This window comes from Lethenteron reissneri, chromosome 19 (assembly GCF_015708825.2).
Source record: "Lethenteron reissneri isolate LAM-NWPU_2019-01 chromosome 19, ASM1570882v1, whole genome shotgun sequence".
NCBI lineage: Eukaryota > Metazoa > Chordata > Hyperoartia > Petromyzontiformes > Petromyzontidae > Lethenteron > Lethenteron reissneri.
In genome coordinates, this window is record NC_083797.1 from 9,192,663 (window position 1) to 9,215,833 (window position 23,171).

The window sequence follows — 23,171 nt, forward strand, 5'->3', positions numbered from 1 at the left end:
ACAATATTTAAGCACATTCTATTTGAGTTCAACATAAACTGCAACATGCAATCTGTTCGGCAAAAACAGAGCACACTTGTCAACAACATCTTCCTTCTTAATTATTAATATCGGATTGTATCATCATTACCAACAAAATCCATGCCCTAATCACTGTTGGATCAAGACCTCCACCACTCCCCTGCGCATGAGTGGAACGCATCGCTCCTTCTCTCTGTCAAGGTGGCAAAATGTTATCTACTTCACCTGGTGTACAGGAACCGTGGGTTCGATCCCAACCCTGACAATGCCTATATATTTAGAGTTGGCATTTTCTCTCCCCCCGTGGTCACGTGGATTTTTCTCTGGGTCCTCCGGTTTTTCCCTCCACATTTAGAATCATGCATTGACAGTTTTTGGCTGCTATACATTTCCACGTGATAAGCCACTTCGTTGAGATATCATTTGATGCCAGGTCACTTCTAAAAAAGAGCTATATAGCTCAGTATGCCTTACCTGTTAAAATCAAACTTTTTGGGGGTTTTTCTCCTTTGGCTGCCATTCTTATGAGTGTTGTTCATTGGCCATCACCCCTCTTAGCAATGTGTCCTCCCCATTGAATAATTTAATCCTGAGGTCTGATGGTGAGCAGAAGCATAACAGTCATGGTCACTGTGTGCCGTCCAACTGCACATGCTTATGCAAAGGGCACCGACAACTTAGACTGGGAGATCATGGCGATGGTGGAAGCACATTTGAAGCCAGCACCTTCAGAAATCTGCAGTTTTCAAAATTGTTCAATGTCATGGTGACAGCATTGTGCACTATATTGCTAAAGTACGCCACCTGTCAGAGCACTGTAACATTCACGACACCCTTCAAATCATTCTGCTGGACCGTCTTGCATGAGGATTGAAGGATGCAGTGCTGCAGTGCCATCTCCTTTCTGAGCCAGAGTTGACATTTGAAGCAGCCCGGGATGATGGTGATAGCTGCAGAAAGTGTTGGCATAGGGTCCAATGAATGGTGTTCAACAGCTGTCTTCATCTGCTCGCTGGGGGCCGATGGACTCCACCTGGGAACAGGGTGAAGGACAGCAGAGAAATGGATAAAAGCCCCTTTTATCACTGTGAAGCAGACTACATTCTGGATCCATACCACTTCATTATGGAAGTATGCCATATCTGCATAAAGATGAGAAGTAATTAATGGGAGTGGAAGGAATGTGGTGACACGCTTGCTAAAGGGACATGGAACACCACCATCAAAGGTCCCAAAGAGGCACATGCGCTGTGGCAGACGATTCAGCAGGCATTGGGCACGCGTCCTGGCTGATCGTCATCAGTGACACAGACGTGGGCCAGTTGCTGTGTCAGTTCCACTCAAATATACGTATCTCGACATGGAAATTGATTCAGGCTCAGTATTTTAATCAACAGTGACTAGATGTGCAGACGTGTGTTTTGGACACAACGTAAATAAGCCACATTTTCAGCCGCTGGACTTTCAAGCTGCAAGCATTGGTCACATGAAGTTCTCGACATCTTTGGGCAAATTGAAATAGAGGCAAAATTCAGGGGATGATACACAAGCATGCCTCCCAAGCTTGTCATGGTGGGAAAAGGAGCAAGCCACCTGCATTGTAATTTAGTTCAAGCATTCAATATCAGCATCTCTGGTATTCCGTTCCTGAATACAGATGCCCTGGATGACCCGCTGAAACAACATGCTGTCGTCTCTGAAGAACTAGGTACCTTTTGCGGTCCAGCCATGAAGATTGAGATAGAACCAAATATAGCATGACTCTTCTTGAATAGTGGGACATTTATAGCCAAAGGTTGATCGAGCTCTGGATGGCCACAGCACACACCAGATGCAGCATTCATCACACATACATACAAACTACTGTATCAATCAGAATCTTAAAAGATAAATATCAACTACCAATCACGAATCTCAATGTGATCCACCAATAATTACCTGCAAAACACTGGATTATGGATCTGCAGCACAGCTTCGTACAGGAGAACAGTTGGTAATAGGGTTTTCCCCTTTTATCTGGCAACAAAACAGGTGTTATAGTTTTTAAACACCAAACTGATTTTTTTTACAAGGAATCATGTCTACATTAACCACAGTGTTTGTGGTCAGGAGGTCCCATGATGTAGATGCTCACCGCAAGCTCTCGTTACTCTGATAGTGCATTGTTTTTGGGCTGTACGCCTTTTGGTGTCCTCTGGTCTAACACCGTTTGAGACGAGGCTCAAAAGAAAGCTGTCTCTGGTGTGGACCAATCAGTTTCAACAACAATGCATATATTATCAGAGTATGTGTTTTTGTTTGCGTTATGACCACAAGCATTGTGGTTAATGTAAACATGATTCCTTGTAAAAGGTTTCAGTTTGGTGTTTTAACATCTTAACACCTGTTTTGTTGCCAGATAAAAGGGGAAAACCTGTTGTCATATTTTGGTACTGGCAAAGGAGGTCCCATGAAGGAAAACAGTTATAACTGGCCATCAATTCGAATAATAAATAGTACGAAAATAATCGATTCACAAATTAAATAATCACTCCGACATCCTTTATCAAACCTGCTATTAGACATACGGAAAATGTATTATTTATAATTTCAAATCATCATTTGCTAATTTTTTCCATGACTAGATTTAGAAAAAAATCATCTTTTTCACCAATCAGGATATTATTCATGTGATATTGATCACGTGACAAGTCAGAGATCACCCTGGTCAGGCCAATTTTCCAAACCAACTTTGATGTTTGCTGAAAAAAACTGCGTCGATTGGATTTGCAAGTAAACCGAAAGTACACCTCTTATGATCGCTCAAAAATGGCTGTAATCATTGTGTGGGCACTTTCATATTTAATTATGATTTTTAAAAATGCTTATGAGTACTTGTTGATGTGTGTTCTTTATGCGTATTTTAATTGCTATATAGGTACAAAGAGTTACCATTGACATGTTGATTATGCTCCAAATATTGTGGAAACGTGGAAATTATCATAATAGATGGCCTTGATTTGGTTTGGGAAAAAAAAGGAATTGTAATTATCATTCAATATATGGGGTACATTATACACGTGGAAAACTCCATTCAGTGAGATCGGGGTGAGTCTTGCAGAGAAGAAGCTTAGTATGCTATCTGTGCCACAGTGGCAAAGAAAAAAACAATGTAAGCATGCTACCAGTTGTCACAGCTCAGAGTGTGTCCAGTGATCGAGAGTCAAGCCTTTACCAAAAAAGGTTAATTGGTTTGGAGAATACTGCTCCCAGATCCCACCGTCCTTTTGATTTTAAACCATTTGTATGCAGCCCACCTAGACTATGTTCTGTGGAAGTTGACTGGATTTCAAATGAGGGGAATCGGATTTGGGAAATCCGCCTAACAGCATTCTGTCTTTCATTTTTAAGCTCCTGTGCTCTGAGTTTCCATGTTAGCCTTGTATAAACACTGACTGCCCTGTTATTGTTGCTTGCACTTTCCATTCTTTATCATTCCAGGCTCGGAGCAATAGTTCAGTTTTCCTGCAAGGAAGGTTACGTGCTTCAGGGCTCCAGCAGCATCCTGTGCCAGAAGGTCAATGATGTTTTTGCTGCATGGAGTGATAGCAGACCACTGTGCAAGGGTAAGACTTTTAATTACAGCACAATCCATTCTCCTGACACCCAAAATGTTTGCTTGGCCTCCGTGTCACATTCTGCCTCCGCAGTTACCGGCAAGTAATTTAAGAACAGATGTTTCTTTTTCCCTTTTTCCTATTGCCCTAAAGTAAATCCGTCCTGTGTTTGCATTTGCACCAAGAAAGTCTGTAAAGCAAACCAATGCAAACGTGGAAAGTGAGCTTGAATTTTCAGGCTTCAATACACATATTTACACGCTTTTTCAAAATTATTTCACAAAGCAGCTAACGATATACACACAGTATTAGTGCTTTCCCAATCAAGCAAGTGTGGGGAAGTGGTCATCTGCTGCTCATAGCCCTAAGCCAGTCGTGGAAATTCAACATTCCTATTTATTTACTTACTTTAAACAGTTGCAGTGCGCAGGGTCCAAATGCCCAAAACGTCAAACGCCTAGCAACAAATGGCACTATCATAGTTGTAATAGCTACGTGTGAACACATTTCTTGATTTGAGCAAGGTTGAAATAGCTTTGGGGAAAATAGACGATGGGAGGGAATTCTAAAGCGGAGCAGTGCGAGGTAGAGAGAGAGAGTAGTGCTGTGACATGCAGTGTGGTGGTTGGGCACAGTGTGGTTGAGACGGACAGCCAGTCCGGCAGACCCGATTCCTCAAACATGAGTCGGGGAATCAATGAGCGAAGTTCACGGGAACAGTAACCATGGCAGTAGCAATAGAAGATCGATGGTCGCAACTCATTGCATGCAAAGTGTTTGCCATAGATGAACTACAAAGTGTTTGCCATAGATGATCTACAAAGTGTTTGCCATAGATGAACTACAAAGTGTTTGCCATAGATGAACTACAAAGTGTTTGCCATAGATGAACTACAAAGTGTTTGCCATAGATGAACTACAAAGTGTTTGCCATAGATGAACTACAAAGTGTTTGCCATAGATGAACTACAAAGTGTTTGCCATAGATGAACTACAAAGTGTTTGCCATAGATGAACTACAAAGTGTTTGCCATAGATGAACTACAAAGTGTTTGCCATAGATGAACTACAAAGTGTTTGCCATAGATGAACTACAAAGTGTTTGCCATAGATGAACTACAATTACTTGCTGATCTCGTCAAGGAGCATAAACCACAACGCGAACTCCAGTCATTCTCGCAGCGGGTTTTTGGCTAGACATGAAATGAAAATGCTCTTCCTTTTGCACTTTGAAATCTAGATTGAACACTCATGGCTATAGAACTGCCTTTTGTCTTTCGTTTGTTGTCCTTTCCCCGCACCTCCGATTCGCATGGTTGGCTATGTATGGTGCGAAAGAAGTTCAACATACATACATAGAAGAAGGTGACTCACAATCTGTGAGTGAGTGAGGAAATTAGTGCAATATATTGAATTCCACCTAGTATAGTGAGGTGGGAACTGGATGCTCCTCTCCAAATATGTGACACCAGTTTGCCAACTTTGGCTGGATTTGTGCTCTATATAAGAGTAGTATTTTTTCAGAATTAAAGGGAGAATTGGGAACAAATTGTAGTCTCCTGATGGAAAGTCACACTGTCTTACCCCTTAGGCACCCAACCATAGTTTACAAGTTTAAGATCATCATAAAATACCTATGCATATGCATAGTTACGTGCAGAATACTTAAGCTATTTATTTTGGAATTAAGGTATTGGTTTTTGGTATATACTGTCTTTAATTAATAATGCCCTAGCCAATTATGTTTTGATGAATTATATTTTCATAATTTGGTATTATTAAGCAATCGTGCCTCAATTCGACACGCAGCTTGTTTTTTTTTAAGAGATGATTTGATGACACATTAATTATTCAAGTAAAACTACTCGATGACTTTCATGAGTTAAAATAAAAGACAGAATAAACAAAAATACCCTCCATACACAACCTGTATATAGCCAGCACAGCGCACGAGATGGTATAGTGTTCAGCGCTATGCCCAGTCACCGTTTCATCTCATGTGCTTATTATCACACACTGCACTTGGTACTAATTCAAGGCTGAGTCGATCTCTGAGAGGCACAGGACCAGCTGTGGCCAGGATTATCGGGCTAACCACATCACCACTACGAACCACTGCACCACTACTTCTCACACAAACACACTTGCACAAGACCCAGACCATCTTAAAAACTGCCTTCAGGCCAGATGTGGCTTCTCTGTTCTCTCGCCTTAATCGCTTAGGAACCTCTCCATCATCGTGACACTGCTATGTACAATTAGCCCATTAATTTGTTCCAGTCAATTAAACAGCCAAAAATGCGACCTATTCAAGATTCAAGGTCACATACTAGTCTAAAATAGTTAATGAGACATCAAACAACTCCCTAAAAAAAATCAAGCTTCATGAACAAAAAAAGATATAGAATTGTACTGAATGATATTGTACAATCCCTGGATAGTGCAGAAATATCACTCAAGTGCAAAGAGATACAAAAAGAGGAAATATATATGAATGCTAAACCTTAATTTCCATATCACACAGATGACCTATGCATTTAACATTCAGTTATTTTCCATACATGGTATGAGGGTCTTAACATCCACTTAATGATAGACAGTGAGTTTAGGAGGAGTATCTTTACCAGAGACAGGATTACACACATGTGCAGGGATTCATCTTCTTGGTTCTTTCGGTAAAGTCACGTAGAAGGGAAGTAATAAAATAATAATAATAAAAGACCTGGTCTTCACCTGAGGACGGGAGACAGCTGTCTCCCCGACAGACCTGGTCTTCACCTGAGGACGGCTGCTTGCGTTGTGGCCGAAACGTCGTGAGAATTATTTTATGATGTTTTATTTTTATTATTTTATTTCTTCCCTTCTACGTGACTTTACCGAAAGAACCAAGAAGATCTGGGTTTTCAATTACAATGTTATGCGCTACAATTGTGTGTTAACGACTATATATTGTGCTTATCTGGTTGTTTGAAAAGCATGCATCAATATAATGTTATATGCAGAACTGCCTCCATTATTACTATAAATACAACATGTAATTTATGGTTAAAAGATAACATAATCTTTGTACTTTTTTGACAGAAGTTATTGTGTGGGAATGTTAACTGAAACAACGTTCCAAATAAAACATCCACTTACTTAATAGAATGCAAGAGAACTCGAAACAATCATTTTAAAATGTCAGATTGAACATAATACCTCTGGCTCATATACGGAATGTGATTACAGTTTACTCTTCTGCTGCCTGAGATGGCAAAGCTATCAAATGTAATGCTCCAGAAAAGGCAATTTTGAATAGCCTTGTTTAATATAGTAACGGTGTTATTATACAAGACAAGAATCAAAAAGCAGTACAAACATTGCGCAAGACAATTAGTATGTAGTTGTTATAAATGTGCTATGTTCCGTATTGTGTAAGCTACGCCAAAAGGACCACATATTTTATTTATTGCACTCAATGTAAATGTTTTAAATAAAAAGTCTGGTTAATCAAATTAATGCCGCATTAACTTGCAACTCATTAACTTATGTGTTAATGTTATTGCAGTATTAATCTGTAAAACTATATCATACTAATTTAAACAATATTAACAACTATGGCTTAAAGTTTTGAACAGTGTATTGCCATGTGTTGACAAAAAGTTGACTTATTGACTCTTAAAAGAAATCGTATAAAATAATAAATTAAAAGCCATTCTTGTAAAACTTCAAATGACCTGCTATGTTATGTACTGCAGTAAAAAAGAGTTACGGGAAAGTACAAACACGACCACAGACAGTTGTTAAGGAAATCAAAAAGAGGAAGAAGAAAATCAATACCTGAGCTCTAATCTGAAGCAGACTCCATTATCACTCTAACCTTTAGTTCCAACAGTGATGGAGAAAAGGTTGCATCCACTGGACATTGCATTAGAGATGGTGTGGAGCAATTACAATCTTGTTCGCCATTGTCTCTTGTGATTTATTTCCGACTCACATTGAATAACTTCATGACAATTCAGACTGCTGAAATGAGAGTGCGGAAGGACAGTGTCTTTTCTTCTACACGATGTTTACTGATCGCAAACTATCGTAGGATGAGTTGGACCATGTGAGCAGTGCGTGATTTGAAACCACGGGGGGGAAGGGCGGGGGGTTCTAACATTATGATATCTTTCATTAAATAACATTGAAGTCGTGACATAAAAAACCATGGCAACTTTTTCACTGGGACAACTGAGGTTTAAATAAACGGGACTCCAATTCACTTTCATACGTAGCCAATTTACATCACCAATGCAATATTTGTTCTCAAATCACTGGCATATTCACATTGGAGTGTACTGCGAGTGCACTGAATTACGTTCATATCAGTTTCACTTTTCAACTGCATAGGCAGGGGTTAATGCATATATAAATAAATAAAATTCAAATAATAGCTGAATATTGCATATGCTCTGTATTATAATCGTATATAATCGTACCGTTTTGTATTGTTCACTTGCAGTGGCGGCTCCTGCAAAATCTCTCAGGGGGGTCAAATGTCTGGATGATTGATAAGGATAAGGTCCACCCATGCAATGGATAAATTAACAGCTTAAGCATGTAAAGGCAACTTCACTTCTTTAATATTAATGAAAAATAAAGTGACTCTTACAATACATCTTGTTTGTTTCTATACTCACTATTAAAACAAACCACTCAAGTTTCTTTTATTAAAGATTCCACTAGGTGGCGACAAATTATATTGTTGGATGAAACGTGCTTACGTATGATGACGTAAGCACGTATGATGACGTAAGCACGTTAGGGCGAGCCCTCCCGGAAGCCATAGAGAATGCATTGCAGCGCCCCCGTTCGAAAAAAACATCTTTGAATGTAAGTCTATGGGACCACTCGGGGCGATTCTCAGCTGGAGGGAAATCGCCCAAAAAGAGGCGGTACTCCACAGAACGTAGCATGACGCTGATTGGACTATATCCAGAGGCACAGTGACGGCTAGCGTGACTCTGTGGTTGAATGACATTGGTGGTGCGTCGCCCAATCGCCCTAATGAAGAAACCGCCCCTGTTCACTTGTATTCAAAACCATTGTCACAAAAATTGGTTGATTCTCCTCTGGACATAAAAACAATCCACTCCCTTCTATTAGTTGTATTCAACCACTGATGTTATTTATTCAAACTGTGTACACATGTGCATCGTTCGTTCTTTTTACCCTGTAAACATCAATACCGGTCAAGCTCATATACTCTGAATGCACATTCAAGGCAACATCTTAACACACCTTTACGACAACCCCTGGGAAAGGCGAAGTGAAAATATGATGCATAACTGTGGCCTATGGTGTCTCCTCTGTGTGCAGCTAAGACCTGCGGATCGCACTTGGAAGGCCCCAGCGGTGTCATCACCTCGCCAAACTTTCCACTGAAGTATGACAACAATGCCCAGTGCATGTGGACCATTACGGCTGTTAACCCTGGCAAGGTGAGTCATACTCCGAGCTCACAGAAAACGAGAAGAGACGCCTTGGGTTTTTTTACTGCACTTTCAGATATTTAACTTTCATGAATATTTGAACAACAACTCAAAACGTTCGTCAATTATTCTATCCTAAATATATTAATATATAAATAACGTGACATTTTCAGCAATGGCTCAGCATCTATCTGCGATGAAAATGAGCCATTGCCCGAAAGATCCATAATAATTTTTTCCCACAAATTTACGTCAGTGTTATTGATGAATGTGCTGAGTTTTTGTTATTTATGCTCGTGCACGACTGCCCGTGCAATGTCACAAAAAGACATGTTTAATTTAGATTCACACATTTTGGTTGGCATGCTATTAATATGACAGATAATGGAAATATTTACCGAATAAATGTATGCATTTTACACCTCCCTTTCATAAAAAAGATGCTCTCTGTTTTTTTAATTAAGTGTCTGTATTGACACGGTTTAGATAAAATATTTCCAACTATTGGCTCTATGAAGCCTCCAGGCAAAACATAAAACCAAAGGTTTCATACAGAAATCTAAAGTGGGATCAGCAGGTAATGTTTATTGGGCCTGAACTTTTTACGAGGGTTGTTTTTATTTTAACTCCTCCACAGCAACTCGGGCGTACTAATGTTCGACATCATACGCAATAACTGGTAGTGGTCAAATAAATCATAAAGAAAGAGATGATTTGAAAAAAGGGGAGGAAAATATTGCCTATTCCTGTGCACTCCATTTGAAATATCACATACAATGCAAACATTCCACTTATTTGAATGTAATGATTTTAATGGTATCAGGCTGTATGGCTGAATAATGGCATTTATCTTTACAAAGAATACTGTGGTCTAAGAAGCAAATATTAATCCAATTATTATTATGTAACACATTATAAAGGAATGATAAACATCGTATAATGCTGCTGCTTCAGTGCAAACTTAATCCATACTCAAACAATATAATATCAGCTGCAAAAAACAAGTATCAGAGTCGTCCTTGAATTTTTTTTCACTTGAAGTGAAGAAAAGTAATATCTGTAATACGCCAGTGTGGTGAGCTACCTTTCAGTGTCTTGAATAATGTTACAGGATCACTTCCCAAGGTGTCAGCATTGCTGCATTGAGTTCACATTGCACATATCAACTGTGCAACATCTGTTTAATTAATCCCATCAATTCTCAAAAGCCTTGAGGTCTGGCTTTGTCGTGCAAATAAAAAAGGGGGACTCATTTGTTTGTCTTATTTTTCTTCTTCCGACTTTCTGTTTCAATGTCATATGCTATTGTTGTTCTCAAGTGTGCACTTGTGTTCATCACCGGAGCACATACTTTACTGGGAATGCAAGTAAAACATACAAATTATTTTATTGTATATATATTTTTTAAAGATAGCAACACTGAATGTTAATGATCCACGGTTGTGGATCGTTGAAGATTTAATTTTAATTCTAAAACTTTCAGACACTACAACTTTGTAATGCATGACGCTAGAGTTCTATGAATTTCATAACTATATTTTGCTACAAATCATTACTACACTATACTTTTTGAAGAAATATCGGTGTGCTGGGTGTTTTTTTTCTTACAAAAAAGCAAGCCGTAGTTTTTTTTGTGTTTTGATCTCATGACTTTTTGAAAAATTGCAAAATCTACCATTTAACTAAAATGTGGTAATGGCAAACGTGCAGGGCTGTCTCTTCTTCCTCAAGTCACTCCTCTTGTAAGGGCGTCAACGAGAGGTAGATAACCCCAAGAAAGAGTATTTGACCAATTATTTTACACTGGCCAAACGTCTTGGTGGAGATGGGAGGATCCACGCTTTATCCCAGCACACGTGACCTGGAAATTGACTAACTTTAATTAAATGAATGTGAACAGTTGGGAGATTATTATCTCTCCAAAAAATGGGGACCAGTATAACATCCTTTAATAACTTAGCGCTAGATGTGCCTACATGCATCTTGTAAGTTGGGTGATGCTATTGTTATTGCTTTAAAATATGTATTGTTTGTACAGTAATATTTTATTTCCATCTACTAGATGATATAATCGTCCTGTTTTACCAATTCGACTTTAACAATGTTCTTTATTTAATCATGTGCAGGCCCATTAAGATTGATTATTTCTTAATGTTCTTATTTAACTACGTCAGAGTTCATTGATATTCATTATTTCTTAATCCACCCCCATGATTTCTTAAGTTACTTTATTTATCTGCATGAGAGCCCATTTAGACTTATTATTTATACATACCATTTATTTAGTCATGTGCGTTCATTGAGATTAATTATTTCTAAATGTACTTTATTTCACCATCTGAGAAAACATTGATATTATCTAGGAATATACTTGTATTTATCACGTGAGAGACGAAAAAAAATCGTAAATCTCTTGTTTAACCATAACACCGATTCACTAAATTGTATTCCTTAATGTGATTTTAATAGGCAGAGCTCTGTTATGATTCATGCTTGATGGCCTTTCACCACGGGGGAGAGTCCACTAGTTGAAAAGGTAAACAAGGTAAAAGTGCAGGCCTTCATTTTCTTACTCGTGCCACTGCTGGCAGAAGGGCCTCCGTTAACGGGCAGCTCTAGAAAACCCCCCGAGTGAGTCTTTGGCCTACTCTTCTGGAAGAGGTGGGAGTACCCTCACTTTACCCCGCCATACACGAATCGAATCAGGTTAAAATGTATCATCATTTATTATCTCCTATATTCTGTCATTAATTCAAGGAGTGTCACCACAATAATATTAGTTCATTTCTTGCTTAATATCCTCCAATTAATTCAGTGAATGGTAATTGAAAATTTTGTCTCGAGATATATTACATATAGTTGCTTCATTCATTAACATTATTCATAATCATTCTTAGAAGCCTATACACCAAGTAGGTTGCTAACCTGTATGTGCAGTTGGTTATGTCCAAGTGTGAGTTTTCTCCGATCAACATGTAACCTGTTAGCTTTTGTATCTCGTATTTGGGGCTCAACCCTTGAATATTTTTGGACGTCAATATCATTGCCCATGACAAAGCTAAAGCATTTGATTTTGTCTGGCATCCCAGACTAAGCACCAGGCAGAGATGACCTTTCATATGAACTGCTGAGAGAGAAAGGCATTTGTGTGCAGGCTGCCCTGTATGACATCATTGTCTGATCCAAAGGATGAATTCCACATGATTGGAAAGATTGGAAAGATGCCCTGGTCGTCCCCCTCTTTCCGAAGTTGTTACACTGATTTAACTATCGGCGAATCTCCCTTCTCAGTGTGCCGGGGAAAGATCTGGCAAGGATTATTCAACATCGCCATGTCAGGCATGCTGAGGAGAGGCTTACCGAGCCTCAATGTGTTTTCAGATCAGGGTGGACCTTCACAGATGCCATCGTCTCTGTGTCGTCTGCTACAGTAGAGGTGTATGGAATTTCAACACCACTTAAATCTTTGCGTTATTGACATGATTACAGCCTAAGATACGATCAATAGGCCAGGACTCTGGTTATTCTTCGTGTCTTCGTGGTTCCTCACCCTCTGCTCACAATCATTAAGGACCTTCACGTAGGTGGGCAGGCCTGGGTAAAACTGCGGGGCCAGGATTCAGATATATTTTCTGTTTCTTTGGGGTGCCACAGGGATGTCCTCTGGCCCATACACTATTTCACATCTTCTTTGACCACGTAGTTTGAGAAGCTTTGCATGGCTGTACCGAAGGAATTTATATCTGGTACACATAAAATGGGAGGGTGTAAGATGCCTAGGTGTGGTCAAGGGATAGCTACCTATTGGTCAACCATATTATGTATGCGGATGATCTGGTAATTACTGCTCACTGAGAAGGAGTTGGAGATGTTACTGCTACAGCTGGAGCATGCTACCAAGAGATGATTCTAGATTTGAAGCTTTCGTGACTGCAAGGATTCATATTCTTAGGTTTTTTCGATGAATGGAACTTTATGGAAAAAACCTAAGAATACAAGAGATGATTCTTTACCATCAGCCCCACGAAAATAAAGCACCTGCCTGGGTATGTTGTATCATCGAATTCTCCATCCCATCCACTTCCCATGAGAGATGAGGCAGTTGTGGAGAGAGTTAAGACGTTTCTGTACCTGGGCAGTGTGCTTATGACCAACTCCAGTTTGGCAGTGAAGGTCTCACTCCGATTCAGTCGAGCAGCATTATCTTTTAATCGGCTGCTGTAATGCTCCGTGGAAACTAACTGGTATATTGCTTGCGGAATGCAGAGCATTCAGGCTGGCCTGCCTATGATCCATTCTGGGTTAGACCTTACTGAATTGTGTGAGCTCACAAATTCTTAAAAGATCTGGACATATACCCATGAGTGAGTTTCTTCAGCAGGTGAGATTGTATGCCCAAGCAGCTTCTTTTTGACTGGATAGAGGGGGCCAAATAGGTGCAGCATGATCTAGATAAGAGATGTACTGCTGTGGTCCAGATGGATGTGCAGCTGATTGGACTTGCCGATGACTGGAACCAGCGATGTTAAGATTGGCCTCAGTGGAGAAGGCTCATGAAGGATACTACTGGGAATTTGGTGGGAATAGAGGGCAAGAAGAGTGGTACTCATGACAACAAACGGACCGGGTAGCTAAAATGCAGCAAATTGACACAGTAGGGAGCTCAGGTGGCACATCTGCCGGTCATCCCAGTCAGTCAACCCATGGCACCTGAATTTGTCCCATGACCTGCCAGCGACTCTTGAGCAGTTCATGTGGCTTCAATGTGCAACTTAGCCTAGCACACGTGCCATGGTAACATCACTACCACTTAGTGGAGAATGGCAGTTTTTGTTACACTACTATTTTGCATCTACTCTCATATGTAAGCTCGGACTTTTTGCTTGCTAAGATATAGCACCGGGCCCAGGACTTTAAAGTCACACTTGAATATGTTGGCATGTTCCTGTGTACAATTATTACGAGTGTTCATCTCTACCTACAATTATTTTGCAACTTTTTAATCCTGGGTTCGTATCCTGTTTTTGATGTTGTCAGCTTGTTCAATTAGGCTATGGGAAAAAAATGCATAGCTGTCAAATGAATCCCTTGTGAATATATATGGAATTGAAGTTTGTTTGCGCATCTTTTAACCAACAAGCTGTATCGTCTAGTAATTTTAACATGATTCTCTCTGACAAAGCACAAAGGAGTCTTGATCATAAGGATTGTATAAAATATCTGTGAGTTCATTTTTTCAGCACTCTGTGCAACATTAGTATTTACCATATACACTTACATTGTATGTAAGTTATTTTAAGATGTACAATAATAACAAACTCTGTTAAAGGACAATTTAGTGTTTTTCTTGTTTGTTATATGTGTCGTGAGTCATTTAAAATACACTATTTAGGAGGCAACAACGTTTATTCTACACTTATGCAACACCGTTACACACGGGACTAATACACTATCTCTCACTCTCGTTACACACAGGATTACAATACACCCATCTCTCTCGCATACGGGATAACTATAATGGGGTCAGAGCAGCCAACGTGCTGTCTGACCCACAATGTCGGAGACGAAGACGTAGCACTTGGGTTCCACTTCACCTGCAGACAGCCCCGACATTCGATCGGAGCTTCCATTTTTTCCCTCTCGGCGCGGCCTGGCTCCACCCCCGGCCGGGCCTACGTCTGGAATATTACCAAAGGTTCCAGGCCACCTTACACCTGATAATTGTTTTTTTTTACCCTTCTATCTGGCAACAAAACTGACACCTTTTTACAAGGAGTCATGTTTGCATAGACCACAATACCTGCAGTCATAATGCAAACAAAAAAAACAAAAAAACATAACTCTGATAATGTGCACTGTCCTTGAAGTTGATTGGTCCACACCCGAGACAGCTTTCTTTAGAGCCTAGTCTCACATGGGTTGGACCAGGCGCACCTTACACCTGTTCCCTCTCTGGCTCCACCCTTTACCACGCCCCCCTCGGGAACTCTCCAGACGTTTTTCAGCTACTCTTCCCGTGTCCCCTCGTTCACCTTTGGCCCACATTCCTCACGTGCTTAACCCGGTACGGGGTGATTCGTCCCCACAGGCCCCCTACTGCAGCCGCCCCCACCACACTCCCCCAGTAGCCGACTCTGTGGCAATTACCTGAGGCGCTGGCGGAGGCTTCTATCCCCGACTCTGTCGGTAGTCTCATCTAGCGCTCTTCTGCTAGCACTCAGTACCATGCCCCTAGTGACCCAGTGTATGGTACTGCACGGTGTGTTAGCCTCAGCGCACATTTCTACGGCACTTGGCGCTACGCGCTGTAGTGATCCATTTTACATCACTACATAAGTTGAAGACCCTGTGCAGGTAAATGCTATGAAATGTATTCACTGTGTCTTTTTAGCAGCAAACAAAAAAAAATCACTGGGAGTTATTTATAAATATAAAATATTCAACTAAAGTTATGAATGCAAACCATATTCAATGACACGCCAAAATTGCTGTGGGCCATTCATTAAAGGCTTGTTTGCAAATATATCCTAGGGCAATAATAGCTGGTGGTCGCCAACATATGGTGGGTTTGGACAGTGCTTTTGGTTTGTACTCGAGTCTCTCTCCATCAGTTGCTCTGCCAAGTCTCTGCAATCAGCTTGTTTAGTGAGAACTGCTGCAGCCATCTACCTCTTGAGTATCACTTGTTTTACAGCTTGTTATAGCCCCTGAGTTAAAAGTAGAATCTTGCAAGGAATGTGTAGCTGTTCATTCCATTTCCTTTCACATATATCGCCTTTTTAAACATTTGCCTTTGCCACATGCCCTCATGTGTACTCAATACAAAAAAAAAGTAAAGCGACATATTCGCCAAAGGCACTTTATTCCAATCTGTACAAACTTAAGTTTAATAATATGCCATTAAAACCCAAGGGACAGGGCGTTCATTATCCCAACACTCTAATGCGTCAAACACAAGAGCTATTATTTATCAGTTGTTTTTGTTTTGATGTGACAAATTAAACACTCTCTATCATTTGAATAAGTTTAATGAGACTAAAATGTAACTATTGTCGCAATATTTTTTTAGCGCAATGCCTCTTGTCATAATTAATGTAATCCTAGCTCAGATAAATCTTGCATAGTGAGCCTCATTTTCTGCTAATGATTAAGCCACTTAGCCAGCTCATTTTAAACCTACAATAGTAACGCTCAGCACAATTTAAGTAAAAATAATGGACTTAATAAAATATATTTTTATTGGATAAACCAACAATTTAATGCGGGAAAACAAAAAATAACTCAGATTAAATAAAAATGTGCATGATTTTTTATGTTACAATTGATGATACATTACCAATTCCTTCTCAATAGTCGCAACTAAATGATTAATATTACCTAGTTTTATCTGTTCAAGATACATATTGTTTATTGACAGCTTTTGCAATGGTAAAATATTTTACTCCAACATCTGAGATCATTTGTGAGGCAATGCGAGAGAGCAGAGTGCATCTTATTCTCTACATCGACTTGTCTATGTTTAAACAAATGACCGTGGTATTTCTTTTTATCTTCACCAGATGTCAAATCTGTGGCAAACTTAATTATTCGTCCAGTAGTCTCTGCCATGCCATGAACATATATACATTAGAACACCATTGCAGTTGCCATCGCTCATTGAACTTAACTAAAGTGTTACATTTGCATGTTGTATGAATTTCATACGTACTTTTACACGTAGACCAGACTCACTGTTCCCCAGAGAGGGATCTGGTGTCGGGATCTGCCGGATATACGACTGACGGCAATGGCAGTTGAAGGGGCAAGGTTTTGCCAGCTTATGACTGGATGCAGAGTTCCAAGACCTACTGTTGAAATCTAAACGTCGGTCTACGTGGCAAGTCTTCTGCGATGTGCAGGCCTTGTTCAGATACGTAGAGGTGGCCTTTCAATCAGGTTTGTCAGTGGTCGCCCTAAAGGCAGGGCCATGTTGGTGCTCCACGATGAGGTAATGGGGAGCCTGATATGCTCTAACAAACTGGTCTCCAGACTGCTGAGGGCAATGAAGTAGAAGCATCCACCCCTGCATTCAGGGATAGCCCAGTGGAATCTGCACATGGTGTTGAATGTGTTATATGTTCTTTAAGAAAAATATGATGATAAATAAAAACAATTCTTCGAAAGTTGGGTAATTTCAGAAGCCCTTTTGCTACTCGCTGGTGTTGGTTGTCTCGTTTAGTGACTGGCTGGGAATTGAACTGTGGTCGTTGGGTTGAGTGCACTAGCCATTGCTGCACGCTCTACATACATATTCAGCATTCAGTATGTCTCCAAGTAATAAATGTTTCACTGAAATGAAATACTGACTTCCAAGTGAAATCGCCTGTGTAATTAGTTTCAACCGCGATTTGCACTCACATGCATGCACTGATTGTCAAGCAGCATGTTTTGCCAAGCAATTTTTGCACTTTGCAATTATACAAGCATTCGTCTGCAGATTTTCTTGGCTCTACCAGATCGGACATTAATGCAGCATTTGTTAGTACATTAATATTGCCACCAATATGTGTGAATGTAAACCTTGAAACTACTAACACATTCAATATTGACTTAAAGCTTTCGTGACTGCAGGAATTCATATTATTTGGATCTTTCGGTAAAGTCACGTAGATAGGTTCAAAGAAAATAACAAAAAAATAACAAAAAACTACGACGTTTCAATCACACCACAAGCGTTCGTCATCAGGATGAGGGGGTTAGCTTCTAAAGGTAAACCGTTTATAAAGGTTTGAAATGGGCATAGCCCAAATGTCAGCAGCCAATGTTAATGTAAGTGGTGGGCAGCGAGCGAGACGGTGCTGGCTTTTCCCACCAATCAAAGGGCTGCCCAGTAAAAATTAGCATGATAATGTAAGATCGTTGAGAGGCCTCCACAGCGGGTGCCCTGAGGTGGCTATGTTAATGTTAGAGATTAGCATGTGAATGGAAGATCGCAAAGCAAAAACTTGGAGATCGGTGTTAGGGTGATACATTTTACTGGTAGGAACGAAGTGAACCAGCCTACAATAGATTATATCGTCTGTCCGTCCGTCCTGTCCGATGTCCGATTAGAAGTAGCAACATTGCCCCCTACTGCAAACACTTGGCATGACCCTACAAAATACTTTAGACTCAGTGAGGCTTTCCTGGCTAAACAAGTGTAACATTCCCTTATAATTCCCTGAGATAGCTTTTAATTAAAAATTTTAATTAATGAGGCTTTCCTGGCTAAACAAGTGTAACATTCCCTTATAATTCCCTGAGATAGCTTTTAAATAAAACATTTAAATAAAAAATTAACTCACAGCGGCCTAAAGCCTACAGCTAGGCCTAAAGCCTAGAACTAGGCCTCAAACTCTCCCTTCGTATCGTACCCCCGCGTGTGTGAAAGGGAGTTAATGTTTAACAATGTTACATTCCCTGATGTTTTTAAATAGAAACATTTAAATTTAAAGCTTTTACATAAATAATAAAAACATTTCAATTAAAAATTAACTCACAGCGGCCTAAAGCCTACAGCTAGGCCTAAAGCCTAGAACTAGGCCTCAATCTCTCCCTTCGTATCGTACCCCCCGGTGTGTGAAAGGGAGTTAATGTTTAACAATGTTACATTCCCTGATGTTTTTAAATAGAAACTTTTACATTTGAAGCTTATACATAAATAATTAAATCATTTATATTAAAAATTAACTCACAGCGGCCTAAAGCCTACAGCTAGGCCTAAAGCCTAGAACTAGGCCTCAAACTCTCCCTTCGTATCGTCCGATTAGGTGTAGCAACATTGCCTCCTACTGCAAACACTTGGCAGGACCCTACAAAAACCTTTAGAATCAGTGGGGCTTTCCTGGCTAAACAAGTGTAATAATACATTATGTTTATATTCTTTGGTTATTCGTTCCTACCAGCCCACCCCGCAGGGTCCTGTTACCTGTTAATGTAAAATCAGAGAGCTGAAAAAAGAACTAACATCGGAAGGTGGTAGGATGGGAACATCTGAGATAGTTATGACTTAAACTGGTTGATAACATCCTTCCAGTGATTGCTCAGTTTATACCCATCTTCTCGATTGAAAGTGTGTCTATATATATGGATGACTTCATGAACGAATCTTTGTTTATAGCCAGTGGGTTTGCAAAGTACCTTCGTCTTAGAGAAATCAACTTCGTGTGAGCCCACCGCATTAAAACAATAATCAGCCACGGCCGAGGTATTGGTCCTACCGTGTTTCAGATCTGCCTTATGTTCACGAACACAGTCCGAGAAACGTCACTTAGTTTCTCCAATGTAAATACTGCCGCAGACACAGCTTAGTTTGTAGACACCGGGGTATTGTATGTCAGGGATCACATCCTTCACAGATGGGATCAGATTAAGAATTTTATGGACTGTTAAATCGAACCTGGATCTTGTGTTTGCTCATGATTTTGGAAATATTTTTGGTGACCCCTGCTATGTATGGCAAGGTGATGGTTTTGATTGGGTCCTCAGATGGTTCTTTCCCAACGGTTGGGGTGATAGCTTTACGGATTGTGTAGTCTGAATATCCATTCATCTTGAGAGCTTGGTGTATGTATTCCAGTTCACTGGCTCGGTGATGATGGTCGGAAATACATCGAGCTCCATGGTGTAGAGTTTTGATGAGGGAATTCTTCTGGGAAGGATGGTGGTGGGAGTCAGGTTTTAGATATACATCCGTATGGGTGGCTTTCCTGTAGACATAGTGTCCCATTGAGCCATCTGGTCTCCTTTCGATTAAAACATCCAAGAATGATAGCTTGCCATCCTTTTCCACCTCCATGGTGAATTTGATGGCTGGGTGTCTCTGCTCCAACAGACCCACCTCTCTCTCTGCCCCCCCCCCTCTCTATTTAAGGCCACGACACAGATTAGTCTTGAAGAAGAAAAAAAACTCATGCAAACTACGCCAACCTTTTTAGGATGTTTTTTTTAAAGTAGTATGCACATGTGTATTTTTTTAAATTTACATTTGCTTTCAGCTCGTATGGTAAAATAGATGTTTTTTTGTCCTTACATATATTTGTACACACGTGTATTATCATGAAAAATATAATTATTTTTAACTATAAAAGTTATATCGGTTCTAAAAGTAGACACAAAACTTTTGGCTGTTCAGCATAACAATAGACTTAGCTGAATTACATTATTCTACCCTCCCACTGTTCACAATACTGGACTCCTTATGATTGCGCGTGGTTGTTCAGTATTAAATGTATGCTCAATTTACCTACAGTGAGGGAAAAAAAGTATTTGATCCCATTGCTGATTTTGTAAGTTTGCCCACTGACAAAGAAATGATCAGTCTATAATTTTAATGGTAGGGTTATTTGAACAGTGAGAGACAAAATAACAACAAAATCCAGAAAAACGCACGTCAAAAATGTTATTAATTGATTTGCATTTTAATGAGGGAAATAAGTATTTGACCCCCTCTCAATCAGAATGATTTCTGGCTCCCATGTGTCCTTTATCCAGATAACGAGCTGAGATTAGGAGCACACTTTTAAAGGGAGTGCTCCTAATCTCAGCTTGTTACCTGTATAAAAGACACCTGTTCACGGAAGAAATCAATCAATCAGATTCCAAACTCTCCACCATGGCCAAGACCAAAGAGCTCTCCAAGGATGTCAGGGACAAGATTGTAGACCTACACAAGGCTGGAATGGGCTACAAGACCATCGCCAAGCAGCTTGGTGAGAAGGTGAAAACAGTTGGTGCGATTATTCGCAAATGGAAGAAACACAAAAGAACTGTCAATCTCCCTCGGCCTGAGGCTCCATGCAAGATCTCACCTCGTGGAGTTGCAATGATCATGAAAACGGTGACGAATCAGCCCAGAACTACACGGGAGGATCTTGTCAATGATCTCAAGGCAGCTGGGACCATCGTCACCAAGAAAACAGTTGGTAACACACTACGCCGTGAAGGACTGAAATCCTGCAGCGCACGCAAGGTCCCCCTGCTCAAGAAAGCACATATACATGCCCGTCTGAAGTTTGCCAATGAACACCTGAATGATTCAGAGGAAAACTGGGTGAAAGTGTTGTGGTCAGATGAGACCAAAATGGAGGTCTTTGACATCAACTCACCTCGCCGTGTTTGGAGGAGGAGGAATGCTGCCTATGACCCCAAGAACACCATCCCCGCCGTCAAACATGGAGGTGGAAACATTATTCTTTGGGGGTGTTTTTCTGCGAAGGGGAGAGGACAACTTCACCGCATCAAAAGGAGGATGGACGGGGCCATGTACCGTCAAATCTTGGGTGAGAACCTCCTTCCCTCAGCCAGGGCATTAAAAATGGGTCGTGGATGGGTATTCCAGCATGACAATGACCCAAAACACACGGCCAAGGCAACAAAGGAGTGGCTCAAGAAGAAGCACATTAAGGTCCTGGAGTGGCCTCGCCAGTCTCCAGACCTTAATCCCATAGAAAATCTGTGGAGGGAGCTGAAGGTCCGAGTTGCCAAACGTCAGCCTCGAAACCTTAATGACTTGAAGATCTGCAAAGAGGAGTGGGACAAAATCCCTCCTGAGATGTGTGCAAACCTGGTGGCCAACTACAAGAAACGTCTGACCTCTGTGATTGCCAACAAGGGTGTTGCCACCAAATACTAAGTCATGTTTTGTAGAGGGGTCAAACACTTATTTCCCTAATTAAAATGCAAATCAATTTATAACATTTTTGACAGGCGTCTACCTACCATTAAAATTAAGACTGATAATTTCTTTGTCAGTGGGCAAATGTACAAAATCAGCAGGGGATCAAATACTTTTTTCCCTCACTGTATATGTGTACATCTTCAACGGTTTAATGGTTTGTTTAATGCAAAATATCTGTAAATAGCAAACGATGTATATAGTATGCAAATCCAAAGCTTATAAAGGCACAACACTGTAAAGTGCAATCTCTCGCTATTAATCAGAATATGTAAATATCCTTGAGAAATCCTATGAGCCATGAAGCTGTTTATCACAGATTGTCCAGTTGGTTGGGTCAGAAAGTCACAACGTTACTGCTCTCTCAGCAGTGAAGAATGGTCATTACCGAATATGTTAGCCTATTTTGTTGTAAAATGATGTGTCATCAGTTGCAATCATGATTTGCAAGCATATGCATACTAGTATATATTTGTGACCATGATGGTTGCGATATCTACTACTGTGCATGCTGCTTATATATATATTTTTTACGTCAAGCTCAAGTCGCTGTTCCCATGTGTTCACGAATGATCCTAATCCAGTGGGAATCATTTTCAAATGTGTGATTTAATGTCTTGATTTCCACTAACAAATTGGTTTCTCTGGCCCATAGTGGGGAAGGAGTAGAAAACACAACAATCCAGTATTGTATACGTATTAAATATGTATTAAGAACAAACAAAAACACAGCTGGATATAACTTTCCAAATTAACCTATTGGTAATACTGTATTCCTATGTTGTGCATGCTAGTTACACTTCGATACAAGAATTGCAGAGGGCACACATGTCCCTGCAAAATGTAATTCTGTATTCTTCCTTTAAAAAAACCGCATGTAATTTATATGCAAATTTCCATATTTAAAATGAATTCTTTATACAAAATGATCTGGACATGCTCAATAATATGCCTATAACAATAAATCTTTTAAATAGCAGCATTGTGCCACATTATGCTGAGGTAGTGCATTCGTAGAAGGGAATGTATGACCATCATGAGGTACAAGCAGGTTTTTATTTTTTCACAGATTGATGTGCAATGAGTTGAATGCAAATAGTAAAATGGACATTCTGGTACTAAGAAATGCAATCCATCTGCCTGCATTGGCATTTAAAGGCCACATTTTAATTTAAAATGATGTCCCATCTTATTTACATATTTCACCAATATTGGGAAATATTCAGGAAGGATTAATGAGTTTGTCTGCCTTTCCACACAAACCTTCAGCGGAATGGTCACCCTTGTTAAAATTGTTTATTTTTTATGTGCATAGTTCTTTTTTTGTAAAACAACAGTGCTGATATTAATGTTGTTTATGTGTCATTGTTTATAGTTATAGTTTCATAGCAGATAAAGTTGTGT

The 23,171-nt window shown here is 40.0% G+C and overlaps 1 protein-coding gene across 1 annotated transcript in view; it reads left to right on the forward strand.

Annotated features, from left to right (window-relative positions):
• The window catches only part of LOC133344241 (CUB and sushi domain-containing protein 3-like), a 403,210-nt gene that overhangs the window by 208,249 nt on the left and 171,790 nt on the right, over positions 1–23,171 (forward strand). The window contains 2 exon segments of the mRNA XM_061554305.1: positions 3,502–3,626; positions 8,961–9,082. Of these exon segments, the coding sequence (XP_061410289.1) occupies positions 3,502–3,626; positions 8,961–9,082 (247 nt within the window).